Here is a 23,159-nt window from a genome sequence, read left to right as displayed (position 1 = left end):
AAATTTAATATACCAAGTCCCAGCAAGGACGTAAGTTTCATTGGACCACAAAAGGAAACAATACCATCAGAATATAATGATCTCTATTTGTGTGGGTTCAGTGAGCCTTTGTGGCTCAGATGGCAGCGCACCAGCCTCTGAACACTGAGTTCCGTGGTTCAAATTCCGTTCACTCCATGTGAAATTTGTGCCAGACAAAGCAGAGGAGGAACAGGTTTCATTCCAGCAACACACTCCAATATTATTTCATCTGTCAGCCATTTAATCATTGCCCAGAGGTGTGCAACAGGCTTTGGCAGCCGGCATTCATTCCATTTCTGACCCAGTAAAATTACTGGAAACAGGCTGTGGATTTTAATTTTCATATACTAGGTCCATGTTGGCTTACAATACACCATGAGAAATCCTTTCTTCCCTATAGCTTGAAATAAGACTACAGAAAAAACATTAGGTATACGAGGGCCATCCGGAAAGTAGTACCCGTTAGCGCCGCAAGGTCAGACCGCGTCAGTGGCTTGACTGCCTGCTCTGTGCGAGGTTGCGTGATGCTAGCTTTGCCTGTGTTGTGTCTATGATCGTTTAACATGTTTAAACAAATTGAGGACCCTGCCAGTTGTGAAGTGAGGGCCGTGATTAAATTTCTTAATGCACGAAACGTTCGACCTTGTGATATTCATCGCCAATTAACGGAGGTGTATGGAGACAATGTGATGGACGAGTCGTCCGTTCGGCGCTGGTGTCGCAACTTCAACCTGGGGAGGGGGAATACACGCGACGAGGAGTGTTCAGGGAGACCAACTGCTGAGTGCAGTAGATGAATGCATGAGGAACGATCGGCGCGTCACAATTGATGAACTCTGTGAACATTTTCCTAATGTGTCTCAAACAATTGTTCATGAAATTGTCAAAGACCATCTGCATTATTCAAAAATCTGTGCAAGGTGGGTCCCTCGCATGCTTACAGAGGAGCACAAAACCAAGCGTATGGCTGCAGCACTGATGTTTCTGGGACGTTATTCCGATGAAGGAGACTCTTTCCTGACTCGCATCATTACTGGGGACGAAACATGGGTTTGTTATGCATCACCTGAGCGTAAACGACAGTCAGTGGAGTGGCATCATGCTCGTTCACCAACCGAACCAAAAAAATTCAAGACAGTTCTGTCCACCAGGAAACTCATGGTAACCGTTTTCTGGGATCGCCGAGGTGTACTGCTCATTGATTTTATGGCCCGTGGAGACACAATTAATGCTAATGCATATTGTGAAACATGAAAGAAATTACGCCGCGCGATACAAACCCTTAACTATTGTCTACAGGCGTCATTCTCCTTCATGACAATGCCAGGCCTCATGCAGCTGCGATAACGCAACAACTTTTCCAGCAGTTCAAGTGGGAAACCTTCGACCATCCCCCGTATAGCCCGGACTTGACCCTTCGAATTTTCATCTCTTTATGAAGCTTAAAGACTTTCTGGCTGGAAAAAGATTCGACAGCGATGAAGAACTTAAACGAGCCGTGACTACATATCTCAATACGCTGGCAGTTGAGGACTATGATGCTGGATTACAAAGTCCCACGTTATGACAAATGTCTAAATTTGCTTGGAGATTATGTGGAGAAGTAGTGTAAAGTATGCTCTTTCCAATAAAAATGTGTATATTTGTTAATATTTACTCCCATGTCTTTATTGCACAAACGGGTACCACTTTCTGGATGGCCTTCGTATATTCAGCAAATATTGAAGAGTTGTTTATAAGAACATGTCCAATTTTACGTGAACTCAAGTCCAGTTTTTAATGAGATGAACTAAGAGTGTTTTAATAAGTGTTTGAGATTAAAATGTGTATGTATAGTTAATATTGCTTTTAACCCGTGAGTGGTCGCGTCCGGTCGTTTCAATCATTTCTGTTTATTTTGTTCAATCCTTTCGTGAACACAGTTCATTATACTTCCTACCCCTCAGTACCGTTCAATGGACTCATCCACACTTTTGTCACACCACTGTTATTCCCCTCCACTTCTTCAGTGAGTTCAAGCTGACTATCCGGTCATTTTGTTCTCTTGCAACTCCTCACTTTACCTGTCTCCGTTCTATTCAACCATACGTGACTCATGGAGTAGACTTATTTATAATGCGGAAAGAGCACTGTTATCATTCGTTGTTGTGTAGAGGGAGAAGGAGCAACGTCTCGATGTGTGTTAAATGAAATTAAACATCATTTTAAAAGTATTTTCCATAAACAGGACTTGAATTTTTATTTTCAATTTCATCAGCAAAAGGCCATCTCATTATTATAATTATTATGTTAAAAAGAGTTTGTCTGTGTTTAAATAGTATTATCTTATATTATTGTAACAATAAATAGTGTATTAAGTGAGCATTTAGTGTTTTATTGATTTCCGGTCGAAACGACCGTAGACGACTTCTGACAATATGCTCGGCACGCGACCCCTCGCAGGTTAAGGTTCTAGTAAGTGAGAAGGACTTTTTCCACAGAGATAAACCTGTCAAGACATGATGGTCGATGCAGTAAATATTTATTGAAGGATTTCTTTATATACACGACATTCTTATAGTGTACTTTTATAAGAATGAGAATGTTTTCTTTTTACTTGTTTTTTGAAAGCAGTTTGATTCCTACTTTGTGTTTTTTTTTAAATTTAGGGTTGTTAGCCATGCAGTTAGGGTTGCACAGCTGTGTGCTTGCATCCGGGAGATAGTGGGTTCGAACCCCACTGTCAGCAGCCCTGAATATGGTTTTACGTGGTTTCTCATTTTCACACCAGGCAAACGCTGGGGACCTTAATTAAGGCCGCGGCCACTTCCTTCCCATTCCGAGGCCTTTCCGATCATCTTCAAGGAGGCACATTTCTGTTTCATTATAAAGACTGAGCTGTTTACTGCCCTACCCCAACAAGTTTTTCAATGCTCCGGAAAGTATATTCATGTGAACTTATGACATGCAGCTTGATACTGCAATTTTAGCCAAGGACATTCTAATATTTTGTATGTTTAGACTGACACCTATAATGATATCCTCTTTTTATGGCTTGTAAGAGCAATCAGGATCCTGATTTTTCATCATACAGGTTTGAATTTGAGGCTGATGATGCCCTTAATATGGGCGAAACATGTCCCTTAACATTTTATAATAATATTTAATTTTTAAAAAGATCTCTTTGTATTGAATAGGTGGATATATAAATAAACACTTGTAACATACTTTGTATTTACGTACATTTCAATATGGACCTAACATGAGAATTATAACATGTAGTGCCTTATGGTGACGATGGGATAGTAAGTAAAGTAAATTTGTGTCCTCATCCCGAAGTGGTGCAGCTCTTTTCAGGCACACCCCCATTGGAGGTGAGCTGCATGTACCATTTCAACCACATACCAGACCTCCTGCCAGTTTTTAAATTTCTGGCAGTACCGGGAATCGAACCCGGGCACCTGAGGACGGCAGCTAATAACACTAACCGTTACGCTACAGAGGTGATGGGATAGTAAAGGGCTAGGAGTGGGAAGGAACTGTCCATGGCCTTTATTAAGGCCCAGCATTTGCCTGGTGTGAAAATGGGGAAAAAATGGAAAACCATCCTCAGGGCTGTCGATAGTGGGGTTCGAACCCACTATCTTCCGAACGCAAGCTGATAGCTATTTGACCCAAACTGTGCAGCCACTAGCTCGGTGCATTATCTTTCGGCATTATTGCAACTTTAAAATAGTGCTCTTTTGACATTGCAACATTTAATTGGCCATGGCTGAAAACTGGCTGAGGTATACAAAGACCTTTGAGGTTTATTCCTCCTGATTCAAAATGCCAAGCAAATTAGAAATGGATGCCTCTTGAAAGAAAATGGAAGTGTTTTATCGGATGTTGTTAAGTCAATTCGAGGGAGTAGAAAACTCTATCCAGATCTATCTCTACTTATTTCCAAATCTCAACAATTTGTGTCCATACCTCTTCTAAGGAGCACAACCTACAATATGTCTCCAATTTTTAGAATAAAAATATGTGGAGGCAAACCATTAATTCCAAGAAATTCAATAATTATGTAGGAAATTGAAGTAGCTAACTTTCATTTTCAGTATTAATCTGTTGATGCTATTGTATGGTTTTGAATTACCGGAAATGAACCCAATGACTTTCAAATTAATTAAGAATGGCATTTTCAAGAAAATGATGACATCTTTTGCAGACGTGAACGTTTTGCAACAAATTTCAATCATGAGCTAAAATTCTGGCATTTGATCAGTCACATCTACAGAAGGGTAGTTGCAGCTATTGCAAAAAAAAACAGAGAATTCCATTTTATGTGGTTTTACCTGCATATTTCTATGTAAGCATCATGTTTTGAAGAAGGGTCAAGTAATAATAATAATAATGTTATTTGCTTTATGTCTCACTAATTCCACGGTTTTTGGAGATGCTGAGGTGCCTGAATATAGTCCTGCAGGAGTTCTTTTATGTGCCAGTAAATCTACCGACACGAGACGACGTGTTTGAACACCTGCAAGGGTCAAAGAGGAGAGTGTTAATACAATTTATAAATAAATAATTGTCAAAAACCATGCAGGAAAACAGCCAAAAGCATCACAAAATCTCCCCCAATTAATAATTTTTCCACCAGAAGGAATGGAATGTTGTTACCTATGATTAATTTTAGAAGATGACTCACATACATCATTGAATGACTACATGCCATTTGGGCTTTATCCCATATTGAGCCACGCTAATCGAGTAACATTAGCTGCTTTGGAATTTTATTTTAATCCAGACAACAAACTCTCATTTAAATTTAGAGGAAATTTGAACGTAATGTGCACTGTTCATCCCATGGTCTATGTGAGTAATAACGTAGGCCACGGTTCAACCGCTGCGCCGACAGCGCATACATTTCCACCCCTTTTCCAACTCCCCTGTCGTGCCACTGGCTCAGCGCTCTCGCAGATCAGGTGGCCTTGAAGTACTCAAAGCGCATTGACGAATCAGGATTCTACATTTTTCTTTAATAAATTAAAAATATACAGCAAGAATTTTTTATGCTTTTAAAGACACACTGGAAATCTATAGCCCAAGAGCTTTTGTCAGAATGCTTTACGATATCAGTCGGTTGACCTGTTCTCTAACAAAAATCACCGCAGTGTTTTTAAATATACAGATGAGTATTACAGTTGAAGATGTCTCAAAAATGAGATGAAACATGTCCCGTGATTTTATGTGAAGAAAATAAAGCATACATAATCTATAAAATTATAAGTTGTATTGAATAAATGGAACCTCAGGATATCTATTAAATAATTTTTTCAAGTAATATTCTGCCAATACGGACACAAAAATGAAGTTTATACATAGTATGCAATAGAAGTTATATCATAGGATCTCATATGTGCTCATTAAGCAATCAGTTGGTCAGAGTAATGCCCACAGACCACCGCAGCATTAGCATCTCTGTGGTGTGTGTTTGCTGATCGTGCTTCTTCTGCCTTGTCTGGGAGGCAGAACCATAAACTAGGGCAGGTCTCTCAACTATCTTGTAAACTTCCCTTTAAGCTATACGGGCATCCATCTGTCGCACAAGACACCTGTCAGCGACCACTATTTCATCCAGCCAATGTAGATGTGATGCATCGGTGGTGATGATAGAATGTATAATCACAGTTTAGTAAATAAAAAATCCACCTTTCCACCATAATAATTATCTTTTTATTATTTATTCTACATTAAGTTATATGTAGGCAAGTCAATAAGCATCTGCAATTTTGCTCTAATTGTCTTTAGGTTGGCTCTATGCCGCTAGATGGCACCGTTGTCTACGTGGTAAGTGTCAGCGTTGTCAGAATGGCTGAAAATGGAATGCAGAATGGGGTAAAGATAGGTTGTGGAAAAAATGCGATGATGTTGGACTGCCTTGCCTTCGCAGACGACGTTCTTTTTACAGACAACTGTCAAACAGCCAAGAAACAAGTTGAAGAACTACAGAATGTTGCAGTCAAAACAGGGTTAAGAATCTTTTTCAAAAAAACAGCATTCATGGATTCTGTTAAAAAAGGCGACATAGACAGACTTGTTACACTGTATGGGGATATCCAGCGTGTGCAAAAATGTAAATAACTGGGATAAATACTCACCCCCAATGGAGATGAAAAGGAGGGATTAAAGGAGAGGGTGAGAAGGATGGAGTTGGCATTCAGACTAAGTCATGACACCTATAAGTCCAAGTCCTTCTCAATTCAGGCCAAGTTAAAACATTACTGCACAGTGGTTAGAACAGAATGCCTTTATGGAGCAGAAACCTTGACGAGGATGGCTGACCCATTCCTTGAAAAAAGAGAAAGGAGATTCTTACGAAAAATCTTTGGCCCAAGAAAGTCGACGAGTGACCCAAACACATTTTGGTTAAGATCGAATCTGGAGCTCTACAAGACAGTAGAAAGAATCACAATTGTGATGAGGAAAAGGAGACTGACGTTTTATGGGCATATCAAAAGAATGAACCCTGAGAGATTGGCCAACAGGATACTTCTTCTGCAAGAAAAGTGGAAAAAACAACTGGAATAGCATACACAGGTGCACAATGACTTGGCAGAAATAGGTATCAAGGAGGAGGATATAAAAGAAAAGACATCATTTAGGAAGAAGGTTGCGGGAGTGAGGGATGCGTCTGAAGAGCAACATGCGAAGCCACGGAACATCTCGGTGGAAGAATGGGCAAGAAGAAGTCAAAGACTCAAGAATCTGTGTAAAGAGAAGGGTATCAGTCTGCATGACAAAAGGAAGATTTTGTAGACGTGGCCCACAGGTGGCTGTATCAATAAATAATAATAACAATTAAAATTTAAAAAGTTGCCAGCAACGCATATGTAAGGATGAGAATAACGTTCTAAAGGGACCAGCAGGGAAATTCCTCACCATTTCAGAAAATCTTCAAGCTTTATTGGCGAATCTCTAATGTCCATGCTGCAACACAATAATACTGAAGGGCTAAACCTACAATCATCACCTTAACATCAAGTATGAATCAATAGCTTATGAGAAGAGATTTTAATGAGAGAAGGAGAGGATCCTTCAGATCACTGTCAGCAAAAGAAAGGGAAGAAACATAAAGCCGTGAACAAGAAAGACTCCATAAGTTTCAGAGAGCTGAGTTGAGCAAGACAGTTCAGAGAGGAATATTGTATGTAAAATGCTGGACTCATGCAAGCGGACACAATATCAGATGCAGTTAAGGACCCTGAAGACGCTCCTCCAAGCTCCAAAGTTGGGAGACTCCGGGGGTCTGAGGGCAAATCTCATGCCGTAAGTTGAGCTAAATTGGTTGTCGATGAGAAACAATACTAATTTTGCAAATTACAGGGGCGTGATAGCCGAGTGATGACCTCACTGCATTCCCATCAAGGTGTCCGTAGTTCACATCTCAACCAATGCATGTGGGATATTTTCACTGAGATGTCACGTCTCTGCGATTTGGATTCCATGTAAAACTGGGGGTCCGAGACTATGATCACGATATCAACAGTCACGTAAAACTACGAGGTTGTTTCTCATTTTCGTAAATGGAAGTTCATACCTGTCAGCTTTTATAGTTTATTTTTTAATATTATCTCCTGTTCAAATAAATTTCAAACTTTATCATGTGTTGAATGAATGCAGAACCCACATATTATTTTTAACTATAATGAGAGTACGCTAAAAACTATGGCTTTTAACCAAACCATGGCAAAATAAATAAGTATTCATACATCATGTTAGACACGAGCATCTGTGTTGTAGATCAAATTCGAATCAGCAGCGAAGCTTATGTCCAGTTACGCTGCCACCCCCTTAGCATCTGAGCGATGCTGGCCGGCGGTTGAAGCCTTCAAACTCGCTGCTCCCGTCTAGCTTTGTAATTCGTAGATTCTTAAATTTTCGTATCCAAAAGCTTCAATTGCTGTGTTACCTTCTTCCTTTACATTGCTTCCCTTTCCTGTGTGGGTCACTCGTTCATTATATGTTTTGGTAGCAATGTACTTGCTATGTCCTCTCCGACTTCCCCTATCTGTTCTGCATTTCTGTAACAAATTCTCTGAAACAAGACTTTTGTTGTAGCCTCAGATGTTCTAGTTATAAACATGGTATGACCTCCAACTGGCCTGAAATGAATATGTTTTTCAGCAACTGTATCCTCTCACATTTCATTAGCCATAACACATATCGTGGGTTTACAAGCAAAACATATTAGTCTAAGTCAAAACCCTTGCTTGTGAGAAAAACAGGTTAGAAAGTTTCCACAGCTTTTGCCCAGCTCCTTGACTGAATGGACATGTTTGGTTCAGAGGGTTCCGAGTTCGGGGATAATAATTGCATCTGATTAATTCGTCTGGCTCAGGGACTGGCTGTTTGTGTTTGTTCCAACACTCTCCTCTTCATATTCAGACAATGCTTCACACTAACAACCACCACAGAGATGTACAATAGTGGATACATCCCTTCAGATAGGATTGGCGTCAGGAAGGGCATCCGGCCGCAAAACAGGTCCAAATTCATATGTACAACACAGTTCACACCCGCAACCCCACAGCTGTGGGAAAAACTGGTAGAAGAAGAAGAAGGAGTTTCAAATATAACTGCCTCAGAAGCAAGGGCGAATTTACCTCCTTGGCGCTAGTAGGCAGATAAAAATATTTCCAACCCTTATTTCAGTATGCATGTACCACAAAGTAGCTTACATCTGTACATAGCTGAATAATAATAATAATAATAATAATAATAATAATAATAATAATAATAATAATAATGTTTGTCCAACCCTTGTCCCATTTCTCTATGGGGTCGGGTATGAGGTGAGATGAATCTGTCGTGGCAGGTTTTTATGACTGGATGCCCTTCCTGACGTCAACCTCATCAGATGAGTTAATGAGATGAAATGAATGACATGATACATGATAAAGGGAGAGGGTGAAACCTGGTGCCGGCACATAGCCTACTTCTGTTCAATAGCACCGAGGGGTCCGCTCAAGGCTTAACATCTCCATCCGATGGACAAATCACCATCAACAGCGGCATATGCCCTCACTCCACATGAGTACTGCAGAGAGATTTGGAATTTAATCCAGGCTTTTGGCACACAATCTAGTGATTAGAAATTGTAGACCACACCTCCCCTACCCTGTCTGCCAACATTCTGATGGTGAAAATTTTTTCGACCAACGGAACTCGAACCGGTTAACCACCGTGTCAGACCGTTTAGATTTCAAGGCCTTAATGATCATGGCCACCAGGCGGGCAATAATAATAATAATAATAATAATAATAATAATAATAATAATAATAATAATAATAATAATAATAATAATAATAATAATAATACATGCATATTGAACTTACCAAACTCGAGTCAAGCGACAAGTGGTTAAAGGCGTGCTTTTTTTGTTGCAAATTCGTCGATCACAGCTTCGTACTGTAGTCTCTGTAGTGTCCGACTCGTGTAGTATCCCGTACTGGCCTTCGGTTCAGAGGGTGCCGGGTTCGATTCCCGGCCGGGTCGGGGATTTTAACCTTAATTGGTTAATTCCTACGGCACGGGGGCTGGGTGTATGTGTTGTCTTCATCATCATTTCATCCTCATCACGACGTGCAGGTCGCCTATGGGAGTCAAATAGAAAGACCTGCACCTGGCGAGCCGAATCCGTCCTGGGATATCCCGGCACTAAAAGCCATGCGACATTTCATTTTCAGTCTCTGTAGTCTAGTTGCTACATTACATTACAGGATGGCAAGACCGCCGCTTAAAATCCACTGCCCTATGCAGATGCCTAGTTTTCCTGGACCTAAATACGTCTCTACTCAGCAGATCAAACCATTTTCTTTTACACTCAAGTGCGATAATAATCGTAGGGTATAGTGGGCCTACACAAAATGATGTTGAATGTCTGATCCGATAAGAGACAATGTACTGTACGCCCCTGAATTTCTCTGAATTGTGCAATCACCCCGTCATATTTACAGTGACTCTAAGCTATTTAGCCTACAGAAAATCTCATTCCTTCTCTTATATTATAACTTTACACATCATGCTGTTTGAAATTTGTTCAAATTTGCCGCGAAATAGTTTTGCTTCAGAGGTCATGTGTTCATTATATTGGGCAATGGAATGGCGTTCTCCTTTGATATTTATGAATTTTAATTACATCATATGAATTCCTAAATTAAGCCTGTCACCAAAGCTGTCTTTCTGAAACTTAGAAATAGAAATAAAATGAATCCTTATGTCAAAACTACTTCTTGACAGGTGGGCTAGAATTTGACGGAGATCGCTATGGCTGTGATTGTGGGAGGTAACATTTGTCGCCTGTGCCTGTCGTAATTTTTGAGACAGCCGAGCGAGTTTTCCGGCAAAGTGAGCCCAGTAGACGTAAAATTATGAAAACTTGAATCGTTGGAAGATGTTTTGTTGATAATTACATTTTGTATAAGAGAGTATATTTTTCTTTTTATACGGTTATATAGTATTCATAAAATGGCAAGCACGGAGAAAGGTAAATACAACAGATACATGTCATATCGCCGAAAAGAACAAGTTAACCCTATTTCTCTGCAAGGCATTTTAAATTATTTCATGACTTTGAATAACCTTTGATTAGTAACGTAATTAGTTTTTATTGTTTTATTTAAGAGTATGATTTAAATCTTACGTTCCAGTCATTTTTTGCGGAGAAAATAATAATTTTGTTCATTACTTACAGGATTTAATGTTTTACTTTTCAAATAAGAAACTCACTTCTTGACAGATAGTTTTGTAATGTAAAGTAATTGCTATTTATATGGACTTATTATGAAGAGTCACATGGTATACTCCTTTGATTAGGTATTGTTTTATGGTGCTGTTAATATAAATCTGACCTTTAGACTTGTAACTGAACATAAATTTTGTAATATTTCACAATTCCTTTTGTTTTTCACAGGTGAAGTTGCTAAACTTCAGCAGCATTTATCTCTATTGAAAGAGGAATATGTCAAGTTGCAGTCCCATTGCAGCGAACTGGAACGTAAATATGCCTTGGCTGCTGCTGCAGCAGGTGAAGTGAATGAGAACAGCTTTGTTTCCAGATTACTGCACACTGTTGCAGGGTTGTTTGATAAAGAACTGTACAGGCAAGTTGGTTTGTTCAGAACTATGCAATGGACATTGTCTTGAAATTAAATCTCTTTTTTTTTTTAATAGAGAAACCAGTAACTTGCTGTGTAACATTTCAGTTTTAAACTATGTTTTTGGGCTTTGCATGTCTGGTAAAGTTTCTTTTCTATGATTTTCATACTGTTAATGGATTATTTAAATATAATTTAATTATATGCTATATTTTAGTTGATAGGGGTTACGTGTATATTAGAGGGTATAAGTCCACTAAATGCTGCGCAGCATAATTGACCTTATAGCAAATGGTAAATGATAGAATTATTTCCTCATATTATTTGTAGAAGAATGGTGTGTTCATTTCAAATGGCAGGGACCCACCAAACCACCCACAGAAATTTACAGTATTTACTTTTATAACCTAATATAAATAGTGTCACATTTTTCATACTTCCCATGGCAAGTACCAGAGCCATTAGCTAAAATTAATGGAATATGGTGTCACCTCTCAAAATTGTTACCAGATAATTTCTTGCCAAGTAATTAATAATAAAATCTCGTAGATAATATCTTTCCAGTTAGGCCAATGGTCTGACATGAAACAGTGACTTCACACTCTGATGGCCCACTCCCTTGAAGAGGCTCGATACTATGCGCCCCTGACATGTTAAACCTATGGGTTTTGTGTTTAACTAGTACAGGTGCAGACCAATAAAGAAAGAGTGATTCAGTTGAGATCAGTTTGTAACTGTTCATTGGAAATAACTAAACCACTAGCAGCAAAAGTGTGTGCAGTGGAGCAACTAGGTAGTAGTCTGAGGAGTGCATGCTGTGGTTATGCCAGTTACAGATTTTGTCTTGATTTCTGGTTGATTTAACATACTTACAAATATGGTTTTCTATGATGAAATGGTATATTGCTTTTAGTGCCGGGAGTGTCCGAAGACAAGTTTGGCTCGCCAGGTGCAGGTCTTTTGAATAGACACCCGTAGATGACCTGCACGTCGTGATGAGGATGAAATGATGATGAAGACGACATATACACCCAGCCCCAGTGCCAGCTAAATTAACCAATTATGGTTAAAATTCGCGACCCTGCTGGGAATCGAACCCGGGACCCCAGTGACCGTAGGCCAGCACGCTAACCATTTAGCCATGGAGGGTATTGTAGGATATTGTAGGAAATCTCAGCTATTTAGTTTACTGTATTGGAGATAATATATGATGAATCTTCAACCCAAAGATTGATTGGATCTTCAACTACTCCATCAGCTTTCATAGATAGCCTAGGTTGACAAAATTAATCAGTCATCTGTGATCTGCATTTAGGGCTGTCGCCTAGGTGGCAGATTCCCTTTCATTTGCCTTTTCTTGAACAGTTTCAAAGAATGTGGAAATTTATCAAACGTTTTACTTGATAAATTATTCCAATCCCTAACTCCTCTTCTTATGTATGAATATCTGCCCGAATTTGTCCTGTTGAATACAAACTTTGTGATCATTCCTACTTCTAAACACACCATCCAAACTTACTTGTCTACTGATGTCATTCTGCTCTCCCTCTCTCTCCGCTGACAGCTCAGAACATACTGCTTAGTCAAGCAGCTCGTCTCGTTACTCCCAAGTTTTCCCGGCCCGAAGTTTGCAACATTTTCATAACACTTCTCTTTTGTCTGAAATCACCCAGAACAAATTGTACTGCTTTCCTTAGGATCTTTGCCAGTTCTCGTATAAAGTAATCCTGATATGGATCCCTTACACAGGAACCATACTATAATGGGGGTTAGCAAGCAAGTTAGCTGTGCTGTTAGTGTCGCGTAACTTTGAGCTTGCATTCGGGAGATGGCGGATTCAAATCCCACTATTGGCAGCCTTGAAGATTGTTTTCCATGCTTTCCTCTTTTCACACCAGGCAAATGCTGGGGCTTCCCATATATACGGGTGTCCCTGTTGAAATCCTTGCCAGCCATTAAAGAGTTATATATGTAGTTCCTTTCCCTGTCCCTTCACTATTGTTAATTTGTTTCGTTGTTTTCCAAATTCGTACGTTCATCACCAGATGTTTCATTCCAGGCTTGTGTCGGTGTCATACAGTACTTTCATATGTGTGTGTACACCTGTTATGCGACTCTCTCTCTCTGACTGTTTCTGATGGTTCCATCAGCTTCCGCTTCGAATGCCAGCTCTGTACTGCGTATGGTGAGCCATCTGGTTACAAATGAACATACCACTTCCACTTGTATTATTAATGTCTAAATTCAAACTTCATTCTTGGAGAAGTCTTCCTTGTGAACAATTGACATTTTGTTCTGAAGATGCAGAGCAAATTTCTCTGCAAAAAGTAAAAAATTTCGCTTTATTTTCTTGACACGGCATTAGCCCAAAAGTCTATATCATGTCTAAGTACGGGCCGTGATAACATCTGTAATCTTTATTTACAACCTCGTTAATGTGATTACTCCAATGAAGATCGTTCCTTATATTAACACAGGGCTGCAAACAAGCGGATGCCCACAGGTCCTGGACATCTAAATTATTTCTTTGGGCTCCTAAGATTCCAATAACATGGGCGACAGAAATTGAATGTTTTGAATTTTTAAAACACATTATTTTGCAATGTCTAGTACGTATATATAATTCTATAGCTAGCGTTGAACCTCCTGATATGAATGTGCGACCAGATGAATTGCATCCTTTTCCCCGCCAGGAATATTTGTTCACTACGGAGTGCATACTGAAGCAAGCGAGCATGCAACATTGCTTCGTTCGTATACAGTTGTCTGCTGTCTCTCATTTGTGAGTTTTGTTTAAGATATTCCATATAAAGAGTGATATGACACATTAAAGAAATGTTTTGTCCTAATTTGGGAAGAGATGAAGGATTTTTGACAAAATGGAAAGCATTGACTGTAATATTGCATCAAACATGAGTGTGCCATTTAACGTTCCTCATGTTAGTGTTTCCGATAAGCACGCAAATTGTCAGTGATAGATGGAAAGTATATAAGCGAATGCAATTGGAAGTAATCCACGAGTAACGCAGGTAGACTTAATAAAGGATGATAGAAATTTAGTTCTTTGAACCATAAAATCTACCCGTATAAGCGTACTGCTATACACCTATTTGTTTTGATGTTTTCTGTTGCCTCTAGTAAGATTCTTGCGAGTCTGTTTTCTGGAAGGCATTTGATGTGTCCATAAAATTTCAGGCGCCTTTTCCTGATGTCGGCCGCAAGGTTTGAGAGCTCTTCGTTTTTTGTACGAGATTGCATTCGGTATTCTTCATCGGTCAGTTTTGGGCTGAGAATTTTTCTGATGATTTTACGTTCCTCCTTCAGGATGTCTTCGAGTACTGTTTTTCTGTGGAGATCCATTGTTTCACTCGCGTATAGTATTTCAGGTTTGATCACAGTGTTGTAATGCGAATTATGGTGAAGATTTAGAGGCATTTTTTGTTGTAAATGTTTTGCGTTCGGCCGAGGGCTCTCTTCATTTTTCTGGATGCGGACCTCGAGGGCCTTCTGTTCTTTTCCTGTTGGTACTACAATTTCTCCAAGATATCGGAACTCAGTTACTTTTTCGATTGTACCAAATTTCCTGTTCAAATTCTGGAGGCTGCAGTGGTTGCACATGACCTTGGCTTTAGAGGAGGAGATTTGTAGGCCAAATTTTTCTGAGCATTTCTTGAGGGTTTTGATTTGGCTGATTGCCTGTTGTTCGTTTGTTGCGAGGCTCGCGAGATCATCTGTGAAAGTGAGACAGGAGATTTTTACCTGTTTTCTTGTCATACTTAATGGTTGCCAATTTCCTTGAGCTTTTAGAGCTTGTTCCCATTCTCATGATTTTGTCCAGGGCTATGTTAAAGAGTAGTGGGGAAAGTCCATCTCCCTGTCAGACACCTATTTTTATCTGAAAGTCGTAAGATATATTTCCCATGAATTTTACTTGGGAGGTTGTGTTGGTGAGAGTTAATCTAATGATTTTTTGAGTTTTGTTGTCCAGTCCGTATTCACTGTGTTTGGAAGAGTGATTGCCAGTCAGTGGAGTCGTGTGCTTTCTGGAAGTCCATGAAGGTGCAGCTTGTGGGTTGTTTCCTGGTGTGTCGTAGTTTCTAGATGGTTTTCAGATTGAGTATCTGTTCTGCACAGGATCTATGAGGTCCTGAAGCCCGCTTGGTATTCGCCTATGAGTGGTTCTAGTTGTTCCTGTGTTCTTTGGAGGAGGGCTGAGGAGAGGATTTTATATGTGACTTGCACCAGGGAAATTCCCCTGTAATTGTTCACATCTGTTCGATCACCTTTTTTTAAAAGTGGAACGAGGAGGGCGTTTTTCCAATTTTCTGGTAGTTTTTCCGTTGTCCAAATTTCTTGTATGATTTGTGTGAGTTCTTGGAGTGAATTCTTTCCTAGATGTTTAAGAAGCTCTGCTACGATGCCGTTGTCATCTCCGGATGCCTTGTTGTTTTTCAGTCGTATGTGTCGGTGTATTTCCTCTTGTTGAGTTGAGTAGTGACTCGAAGTATCTCGCGAGTTCCTTTGTATTTTCATCATCTGTGAGTGGCAATTTTCTGTTTTGTTTTCTGAAGCAGAGGTTCTTGGGCGTGGACCTATTTATTCTGTTGCAGAAGATGCTGTAAAAATCTCTGGTGTTGTAGTTGCGGAAGTCTTGTTCGGCAGACTTCAGTTGGTCTTCTAGGTTTTCTGATGAGTTTAGAGGCCTGTCTGCGGACTTCGCAGAATTTTTCCTCGTTTTCAGGTGTGCGGTTGCTTATGAACATCTGGTATGCATTTTTTCTATTCAATATGGCTTGGTCACATTCGGTGTTTTCTGTAGTGGGTTGTGCTCTGATGCACTCTTCATGATTTTGTCATGGAATTCGTACAAGTTTTGGCTGGGATTTCTTCCCACGCTTCCCTGAGATTTGATGTTTTTATTTGTGTTATATCCAATTTTTTGTTTGCTTTGGATTTCTGGTAGAAGCTTTTTGGGGTAAATTTTACTTTGATTCTCGTTAGATGATGGTCCGAATTAATGTTGGCTCCTCTGTGGACTTGGACTTCTTTTTGTGCTGGGAAGGTAATGGCGACATGATCAATCTGGTTTTTGCCGCAGCAGGTGTTGGGCGATTCCCATGTTAAGAGCTTATTGGGGTTTTTCCGCAGGGATGTTGACATGATTTTCAGGTCGTGTTGTTGACAGAGCTCGATGAGGCTTTGCCGTTTTTGTTAGTCTTTTTGTATGCTGAGAATCCTCCTGCGTTTTTTCTGTAGCACTTTTCTTTACCAGTTTTACCGTTGAAATCTCCAAGGAGAATGATTAGGGATTTTGATGAGTGTGGTTTCAAATTTGTTCCAGAAGTTTTCTGTTTGTTTCTGATCTTTGCAGTCATTGGTGGGTGCGTGGGCATTTGCGAAGGTGTAGTGGCGATTTGCACAGCGAAGTCGCAAAGTCGTTGGTCTGTTGTTTATGGGTATGATCTCTTCTACGGAGTTCACAATCTTTTTGTGTATGAAAAAGGCCATGCCTAACATTGGTGTGGCTTTTCCTACTGTTCGTGTAGTTGTGCTCTTGAAAATGCAGTAATTACCATATTCTGATGTCTCAGACTCAGTGAGTCTGGTCTCTTGTACGTCGAGTAGCTGGATTTCTTGCTGATCTAATTCTGATGTTAATTGGAGAAGTTTGCCTACTTACAGGAGTGTATTTATGTTTAGCGTGCCGATGTAGAAGGGCGTTTTGATGGGAAGTTTTCCAGAGAGCTCCGACTCTCTTTTTCGTGTAAGCCCGACTCCTCCAGAATCCGAGTGGCTGGTTGCGTCTTCGTTTTCAGTTGGCGGGTGGATTGGTTACAACCTGGAGTAATCTTGTTCTTACTTGCACGATTCATGGTGTGCTTGTTCTCAAGTGACTGGGTTGATCCTGAGAGATCAGAGTACAAGGTTTTCTGAGGCAGCCGCTCCAACTCGGAGTACAGATACTGACCAGTTGCCGCACCAAATAGGTGAACAGACTCTACTGGATTTATTATCATCCTATGCCGTTAGCCCTCTAGTGGCTCTTCCGCCTTTAGGTGCAGTTTCCCACCCCAAGGGCAAGAGGCTGTTGGCACTTGGTAGAGGAGGACCACTTATACCGGTAGTGGTCACTCGGTTTGTGGATGCAGTTTAACGTCATGCGCGGGACATTATTATTATTATTATTATTTATTTATTTATTTATTTATTTATTTATTTATTTATTTATTTATTTATTTATTTATTTATTTATTTACAGAGTTTACGCCCACATTGGAGCACTTAAATCAGATTACAACAAATTTGTCTTCCTTTTCTTCTCCCAAAAAGTCTAGAGTCTGGTTGACCTGGCTGCCCTCTCCGCATCCGTTATAACATATTGTTTCCTCTGTACAGTGGTCAGAGGAAGCCTGATGCATTTATTCTTCAAAATACTTTTCTCGCCTATGTTTTCTGTGGTTTGCATGGTAATATTCAACTCCAAATCACTTTGAACTTTTTTAAACCAATTGTTTTTTGATTTACTATTCCAAAAGTAATTAAATAATTGTTTTAAAACTCTGTTATCACTCAGTCGGAATATATGACAAAAAAAGGCAATTCTTCTTTTTCTCATCGTGTCTGTGATGGACTCACTTTCCCGATAGATAACCTCATTCGGCAACAATCTCCACTGTCCATCCACCTGATGTTTCTTGTTTATGATCGTCCTGAGTATCCTTCGATCAACTCGTTGTAAGCGTTCTGTTGTTGATCTAGTATTGAGTTTAAATAATGTTTCACAAGCATAAGTTGCTTCTGGTTTAATAACAGAGTTATAATGCCTAAATTTAGCATTAATCGAAAGACATTTCTTTTTGTATGTAGGCCAAGTTATCCGTTGTGCCTGCTTCAGTTTATATATTCTGCTCTCTATTGATGGTTTTTCATTGCAATTCCAAGTGAGATTTCCACCCAAATATTTAAATGTACTTACAATTTCAATTCGTTTATTATTATTTAATAATAGCTCTGAATTTAAAGTTCTGAAAGTAGGCATTATTTTTATCATACGAAATTTGCAATCCAACTTTTTTCGCTACATTTGCAAGTTCTTCCAGTTGAACTTTAGCCTCTTCGAAACCATTTGCCAGTATCGCAAGATCATCTGCAAATGCCAAGCAATTTAGTTTGATATTTTTTCCAATTTTGACTTTTGGAGGACATACCTTAGTCCACTCTCTCATGACCTTTTCCAATACACAATTGAACAATAATGGCGAAAGTCCATCTCCCTGGCGGAGGCCTGTTGTAATTGCAAATGATTTAGATAACTCATTTCTGAATCTAACTTTAGATTGAGTATTCTTAAGAGTCATACCAATCAGGCTAATAATTTTGGAATGTAGACCAAATTCCTGAAGGACATTCAACAGTGATTCACGATGTATACTATCATACGCCTTTTGAAAATCAACAAACGTAATAACTAAATTTTTGTTTCTAGATCTATGATGTTTCATAATCCATTTTAAACTGATTATTATTATTATTATTATTATTATTATTATTATTATTATTATTATTATTATTATTATTATTATTATTATTATTATTATTATTATTATTATTATTATTATTATTATTATTATTCCTGCTGGCCCCGTGGTGTAGGGGTAACGCGGCTGTCTCTTACCTGGAGGAAAAAGAATGTGGAATGAGTATGTGAAGGAAAGAGAGGAAAGTTTGCTAAGCCAAAAATGCTTACCATTGAGGTTATAGAGAACATTAAACAATACATAAATAGAATACTGAGAACAGTGTGTCACTACTCGCATGCTAGACCTACAAAGGAATACCTTATCCCAGACCTCATCATTCACAGACTGTACCAATCTTTCAAATTGGCTAATCCTTCAATCAGTGTTTCACATAGAGATTATGCCAAAGTTTTTAAGGAGGGGTTTCCCAATCTTTCATTCAGAATACCATGTTTCGACACATGCCAAATGTGTTGTCAGCTTCAGTGTAAAATAAAATGTTGCACATCTAATCCAGAATCGAAAGTAGTAAAAACTAAACTGGAACAACACCACAGGAAATCTGAAAAGGCTATGAGACTCCTTAAAGATGAATTTGTAAAATCTCAGATGCCTAGTAGCAACACAAGTGTAGTGTGCATAGATCTGGAGTAGGTTTTTTGCCGGCACTTGTTCACTAATATGTTATATAAGAGACCGTTATCGTGCTATAATTTTTGTGTCTATATGTGTGCGTTTTCAACAAAGCCTACGTATGCATATGGCATGAACTTACTGCCAGTCTTGAGCGAGCAAGCAGAGAGAACGGATGTGCTGAGTGAGTGCTGGGGAATGGGGAACACCTTGCAACAATACAGAGCTGTGATAGGAAGTTGGCAGAGCAGATGGAAGAGTAAAGAGGTAAAGGATAAGAAGACAAAGGATACGAAAGAGGGGTTAATGGCAGCGCTGCTTGTTGCAGTGGTGGTGGCACTGTTGTTAATGATAGGGGAAGTGGAGACGAACCCAGGACCAGATCCAGGTCATGTGGGCGCTCTTGGATGGGAAGAATTGAGGCAATAAAGGAGCTGGTGAAGGAGGCTTGTCAGGCAGACCAAGTAAGGGAACTGATAACCAACCAGGCTGAGGATATTAAGCAATGCATCAAGGAGGAGATGAAAGAACTAAAAGGGAAGGTGAAAAACAACAGAGAAGACGTAGAAATACTGCGGAAGAAAATCAAAAACCTGGAAGAGGAGCTGGTAAAGATGAAGATGGAAAGAGTTAATGACGACCAGGAAAGAAGGAAAAAAATCTTTATTTATGGAATTCAAGAAGGGTCCAGAGAAAATGAAGTGGACTTAATTTATAAGGTGGTGGATGTGGTGCAAAACAAAATGAAGATCCAACTTTAGTGAGGTTGACATTGATGATGTGTATAGAGTGGGGAGAAGGAAGGGCAATAGGCCCATTAAAGTGTCGCTATTATCCACCCTGATGGCGGATATTGTGTTAAGGAACGCAGGAAATTTAAAAGGGGAGGAAGTGTGGTTGAAGAGTGATATTGGTAACGAAGCAAGTAAAGAGCTGAGAATTTTAAGGAAACATCTTTGGGTAGTTAGAAAACAAGGCCTGAGAGCACATATAAGAGGTCAGTAGTTGGTAGTTGGAAACGGCAGGTGGTCACGTGTGTGGGGAGTGAACAACCTTCAGGAAATGGATGACAAACATCAGCAGGTTGGCGAACAATCGGGGGTGAAGGTGAAAGGAATTTCGAAGTAAGTGCTGAGTGTGTTGACGTAGTAGTGAATAACCGTAACGAAGTGACCGAAATCCAGTGTCCAGAGGAGGAAGGAGCATCGGGAAGATCAACGAGGGAGGACGGATTGGTGCTGTCACACGTAAGCGGAGCAGTGGAAGGAGAAGAAAGAAGATGCCGAGAAGGTCTGGGTAGGGGAAGGAGCCTAAGTTCAAAAAACTTGTTGGGTAAGAAAAACAAAGGGCAGGATGATAAGGCTAGTAAGGTGAGTGCCAAAATGAATAAAAAAGAAAGAAGGGGAAGCTGATAGAGAAGGAGCGAGGGTAATGAGGAATAGAACGATCAACACAACAGAAGGAAATAAATTTAAGGGAGGAAGAGAAGAGGATGGAGAGGGAATAAGTAGCTATATTGGAAAATAAGATCTGTAAATATTGAAGGGTTACTAAGTAAATTGGGTAACGGGGGGTCGGGGTGGGTGATAAAAGTAGTGGAGAGTTTTGACATTGTGGCCCTTTTGGAGACATGGTTAGGAGAAGGAATGAGTCTTGACGTGGAAAGGGTTTGTGGTAAGGAACATAACAAAGAAAAAACTGGGGAGGAGGGGAAGAAACCCAGGCGGAATAGCATTGCTAATAAAGGAAGAAATATGCAATATGATTGAAGTATTAGAAAATCAGATGGAAGAGGTGATTTGGGTGAGGGTTAAGATAGGTGGGGGCGAGCCTAAAGAGGTATTTATGTAACCACCCTAGTGACTCAGTATATGCAAATGATAGTTTCTTCGAGGAGCTGATGGTGGAAATTAGTGGGATCAATGAGAAGTATGAAGAAGTGGGGATGATATTGATGGGTGACTGGAATGCTAGAATAACAAACTTAAGTCCCATATACAATAAAAAGGCAAAAGGAATGAGGAGTGAAAGAAGGAGTAAAGATATTGGAATAAATGGTTATGGGCAGAAACTGCTGGAATTATGTTCGGCAGGTAATCTATACATTCTGAACGGATGGTGGACTGGGGATAGCGAGGGGGAGTTGACATATATTACAAAGCAAGGAGGGAGTGTTATCGACTTGGTAATCATCTCGGAGGAGATGTTGGCGAGAAGAAATAACATGGAGGTTGTTAACAGGGCTAAATCTCATCACGCCCCAATATCTATAAACTTGAGGAGATTGGTGCACGGGGATAGGTTGGGAAAAGGAATGAGTGATAGAGAAAAGGGTATGAGACTCATTAAATATAAAGGGACAGAGGAGATTAAAGTAAGACTTGCTAAGTATTTACAAAATGAGTTCCAAATTATTAATGTAGGGTGCGAAGTAGCATTGAGGTGTAATAATGTGGATAGGGCCTTAGAGCTAGTAGAATACCCCATAAGAGGGTAGCAGAGGTTACAAGTCACAGAGGGAAAAGGGTTGAAGAGACAGTGGGGTGGTGCAATAGTGGGTATAAGGGATTGAGGAGAGTAGTTTTAAGGGCGCTGAAAGACTTTAGGAAGCATGAAGGGAGAGAAGAGAGGGAAAGGTTTTGTAGACTGAGGAGGAATACAAGGCAAAGATAATAGAAAGGAAAAAGTTATGGAAGAAGGAATAAGTGGAGGTGATCGATAGGGAATGCAAAAGCAAGGAAGGTGTAAAGGTATGGGAGAGAATCAATAAAATTAATAGGGGGAGAGAGGAGGTACAGTAAACCTAAAATTGATTATGAAACATGGATGGATTATTTCCGTAGACTGTTAGGAGGGAAAGATAGGTGGAAGTGAGATAGAGGGGTGGAGGTGATTGGGAGGGAGTTGACAGTAGGGAGTTATGAGTTGGATAAAGAAATATCAGGGGAAGAGGTATTGGAAGTATTAGGCAAAGCCAAAAATAGGACAGTTGGGGGTGGGAACAGAATAACAAATGTATTTTGGAAAGAAGCGACAAAGAATAGTACGATAAGGGAGTGTATAGTGAAGTTATTTAATAGGGTGTTCGAAGGTATCAATTTCCCGAGGGAGTGGCAAAAAGGTATTATATGCACTGTTTACAAAAAGAAAGGAGCGAAGAGCAACCCTACTAACTATAGGGGCATAACTCTTTTAGACGCATTGAGTAAGTGTACATGGGTGTATTAGCGAAATGGTTGAGAAAATGGGCAGAAGAGTTTTCTATATTATCGGTCTATCAGAGCTGGTTCAGGAAAGGACGTAGAACGATGGATAATGTGATGATAGTGAAGACAGTTGATAAGTGTGTGAGGGAGGAAGGAAGGAAGGAAGTAAGGTGTATATAGCAGCGGTCGATTTTGAAAAGGCTTTCGACACAGTGAGTAGGAAGGCGGTGCTTGAGAGATTGGGTAGGGTGGGAATTTCCAAAAAGATGAGGCTATATATGAGGAAGTGCATTGTAGTGTTAGATTAGAGGAAGGGGTTGTAAGTGGTCTAATCAAATCAAATATACGTTTAAAACAGGGTTGCAAATTATCTCCTATTCTTTTTTTGATTTTTATCAATGACATATTAGAAGGGCATGGGAAGGAGTGGGCGAGTCCTGTATTAGGTGATGTAGAAATCCCAGGTCTGATATTTGCAGACGATGTATTATTGATGACGCTGCCAGGAGGGGGATTACAGAGAAGTTTAAATGAGGTTTTGGAGTACGCTAGGAAATGGTCGCTGAGAGTAAATTGTAGGAAGACAAAGGTAATGGTATGTAGGAAAAGTAGGAAATGGAAGACAAGGAAGCAGTGGGTGATAGATGGGGAGGTAGTA

At 39.8% G+C, this 23,159-nt stretch overlaps 1 protein-coding gene across 1 annotated transcript in view; it reads left to right on the top strand.

Annotated features, from left to right (window-relative positions):
• Nucleotides 1–10,367: 10,367 nt before the first annotated feature.
• The window catches only part of LOC136886164 (rabankyrin-5), a 319,573-nt gene continuing 306,781 nt past the window's right edge, over nt 10,368–23,159 (top strand). Inside the window, exons 1-2 of the mRNA XM_067158907.2 lie at nt 10,368–10,532; nt 10,959–11,148. Of these exons, the coding sequence (XP_067015008.2) occupies nt 10,514–10,532; nt 10,959–11,148 (209 nt within the window). The 5' untranslated portion in view covers nt 10,368–10,513. The remainder of the gene's footprint in view (nt 10,533–10,958; nt 11,149–23,159) is intronic.

This window comes from Anabrus simplex, chromosome X (genome assembly GCF_040414725.1).
Source record: "Anabrus simplex isolate iqAnaSimp1 chromosome X, ASM4041472v1, whole genome shotgun sequence".
NCBI classification, from domain to species: domain Eukaryota; kingdom Metazoa; phylum Arthropoda; class Insecta; order Orthoptera; family Tettigoniidae; genus Anabrus; species Anabrus simplex.
Note: the sequence above shows the minus strand (reverse complement) of the source record. Positions and strands in the feature narration are given on the sequence as shown.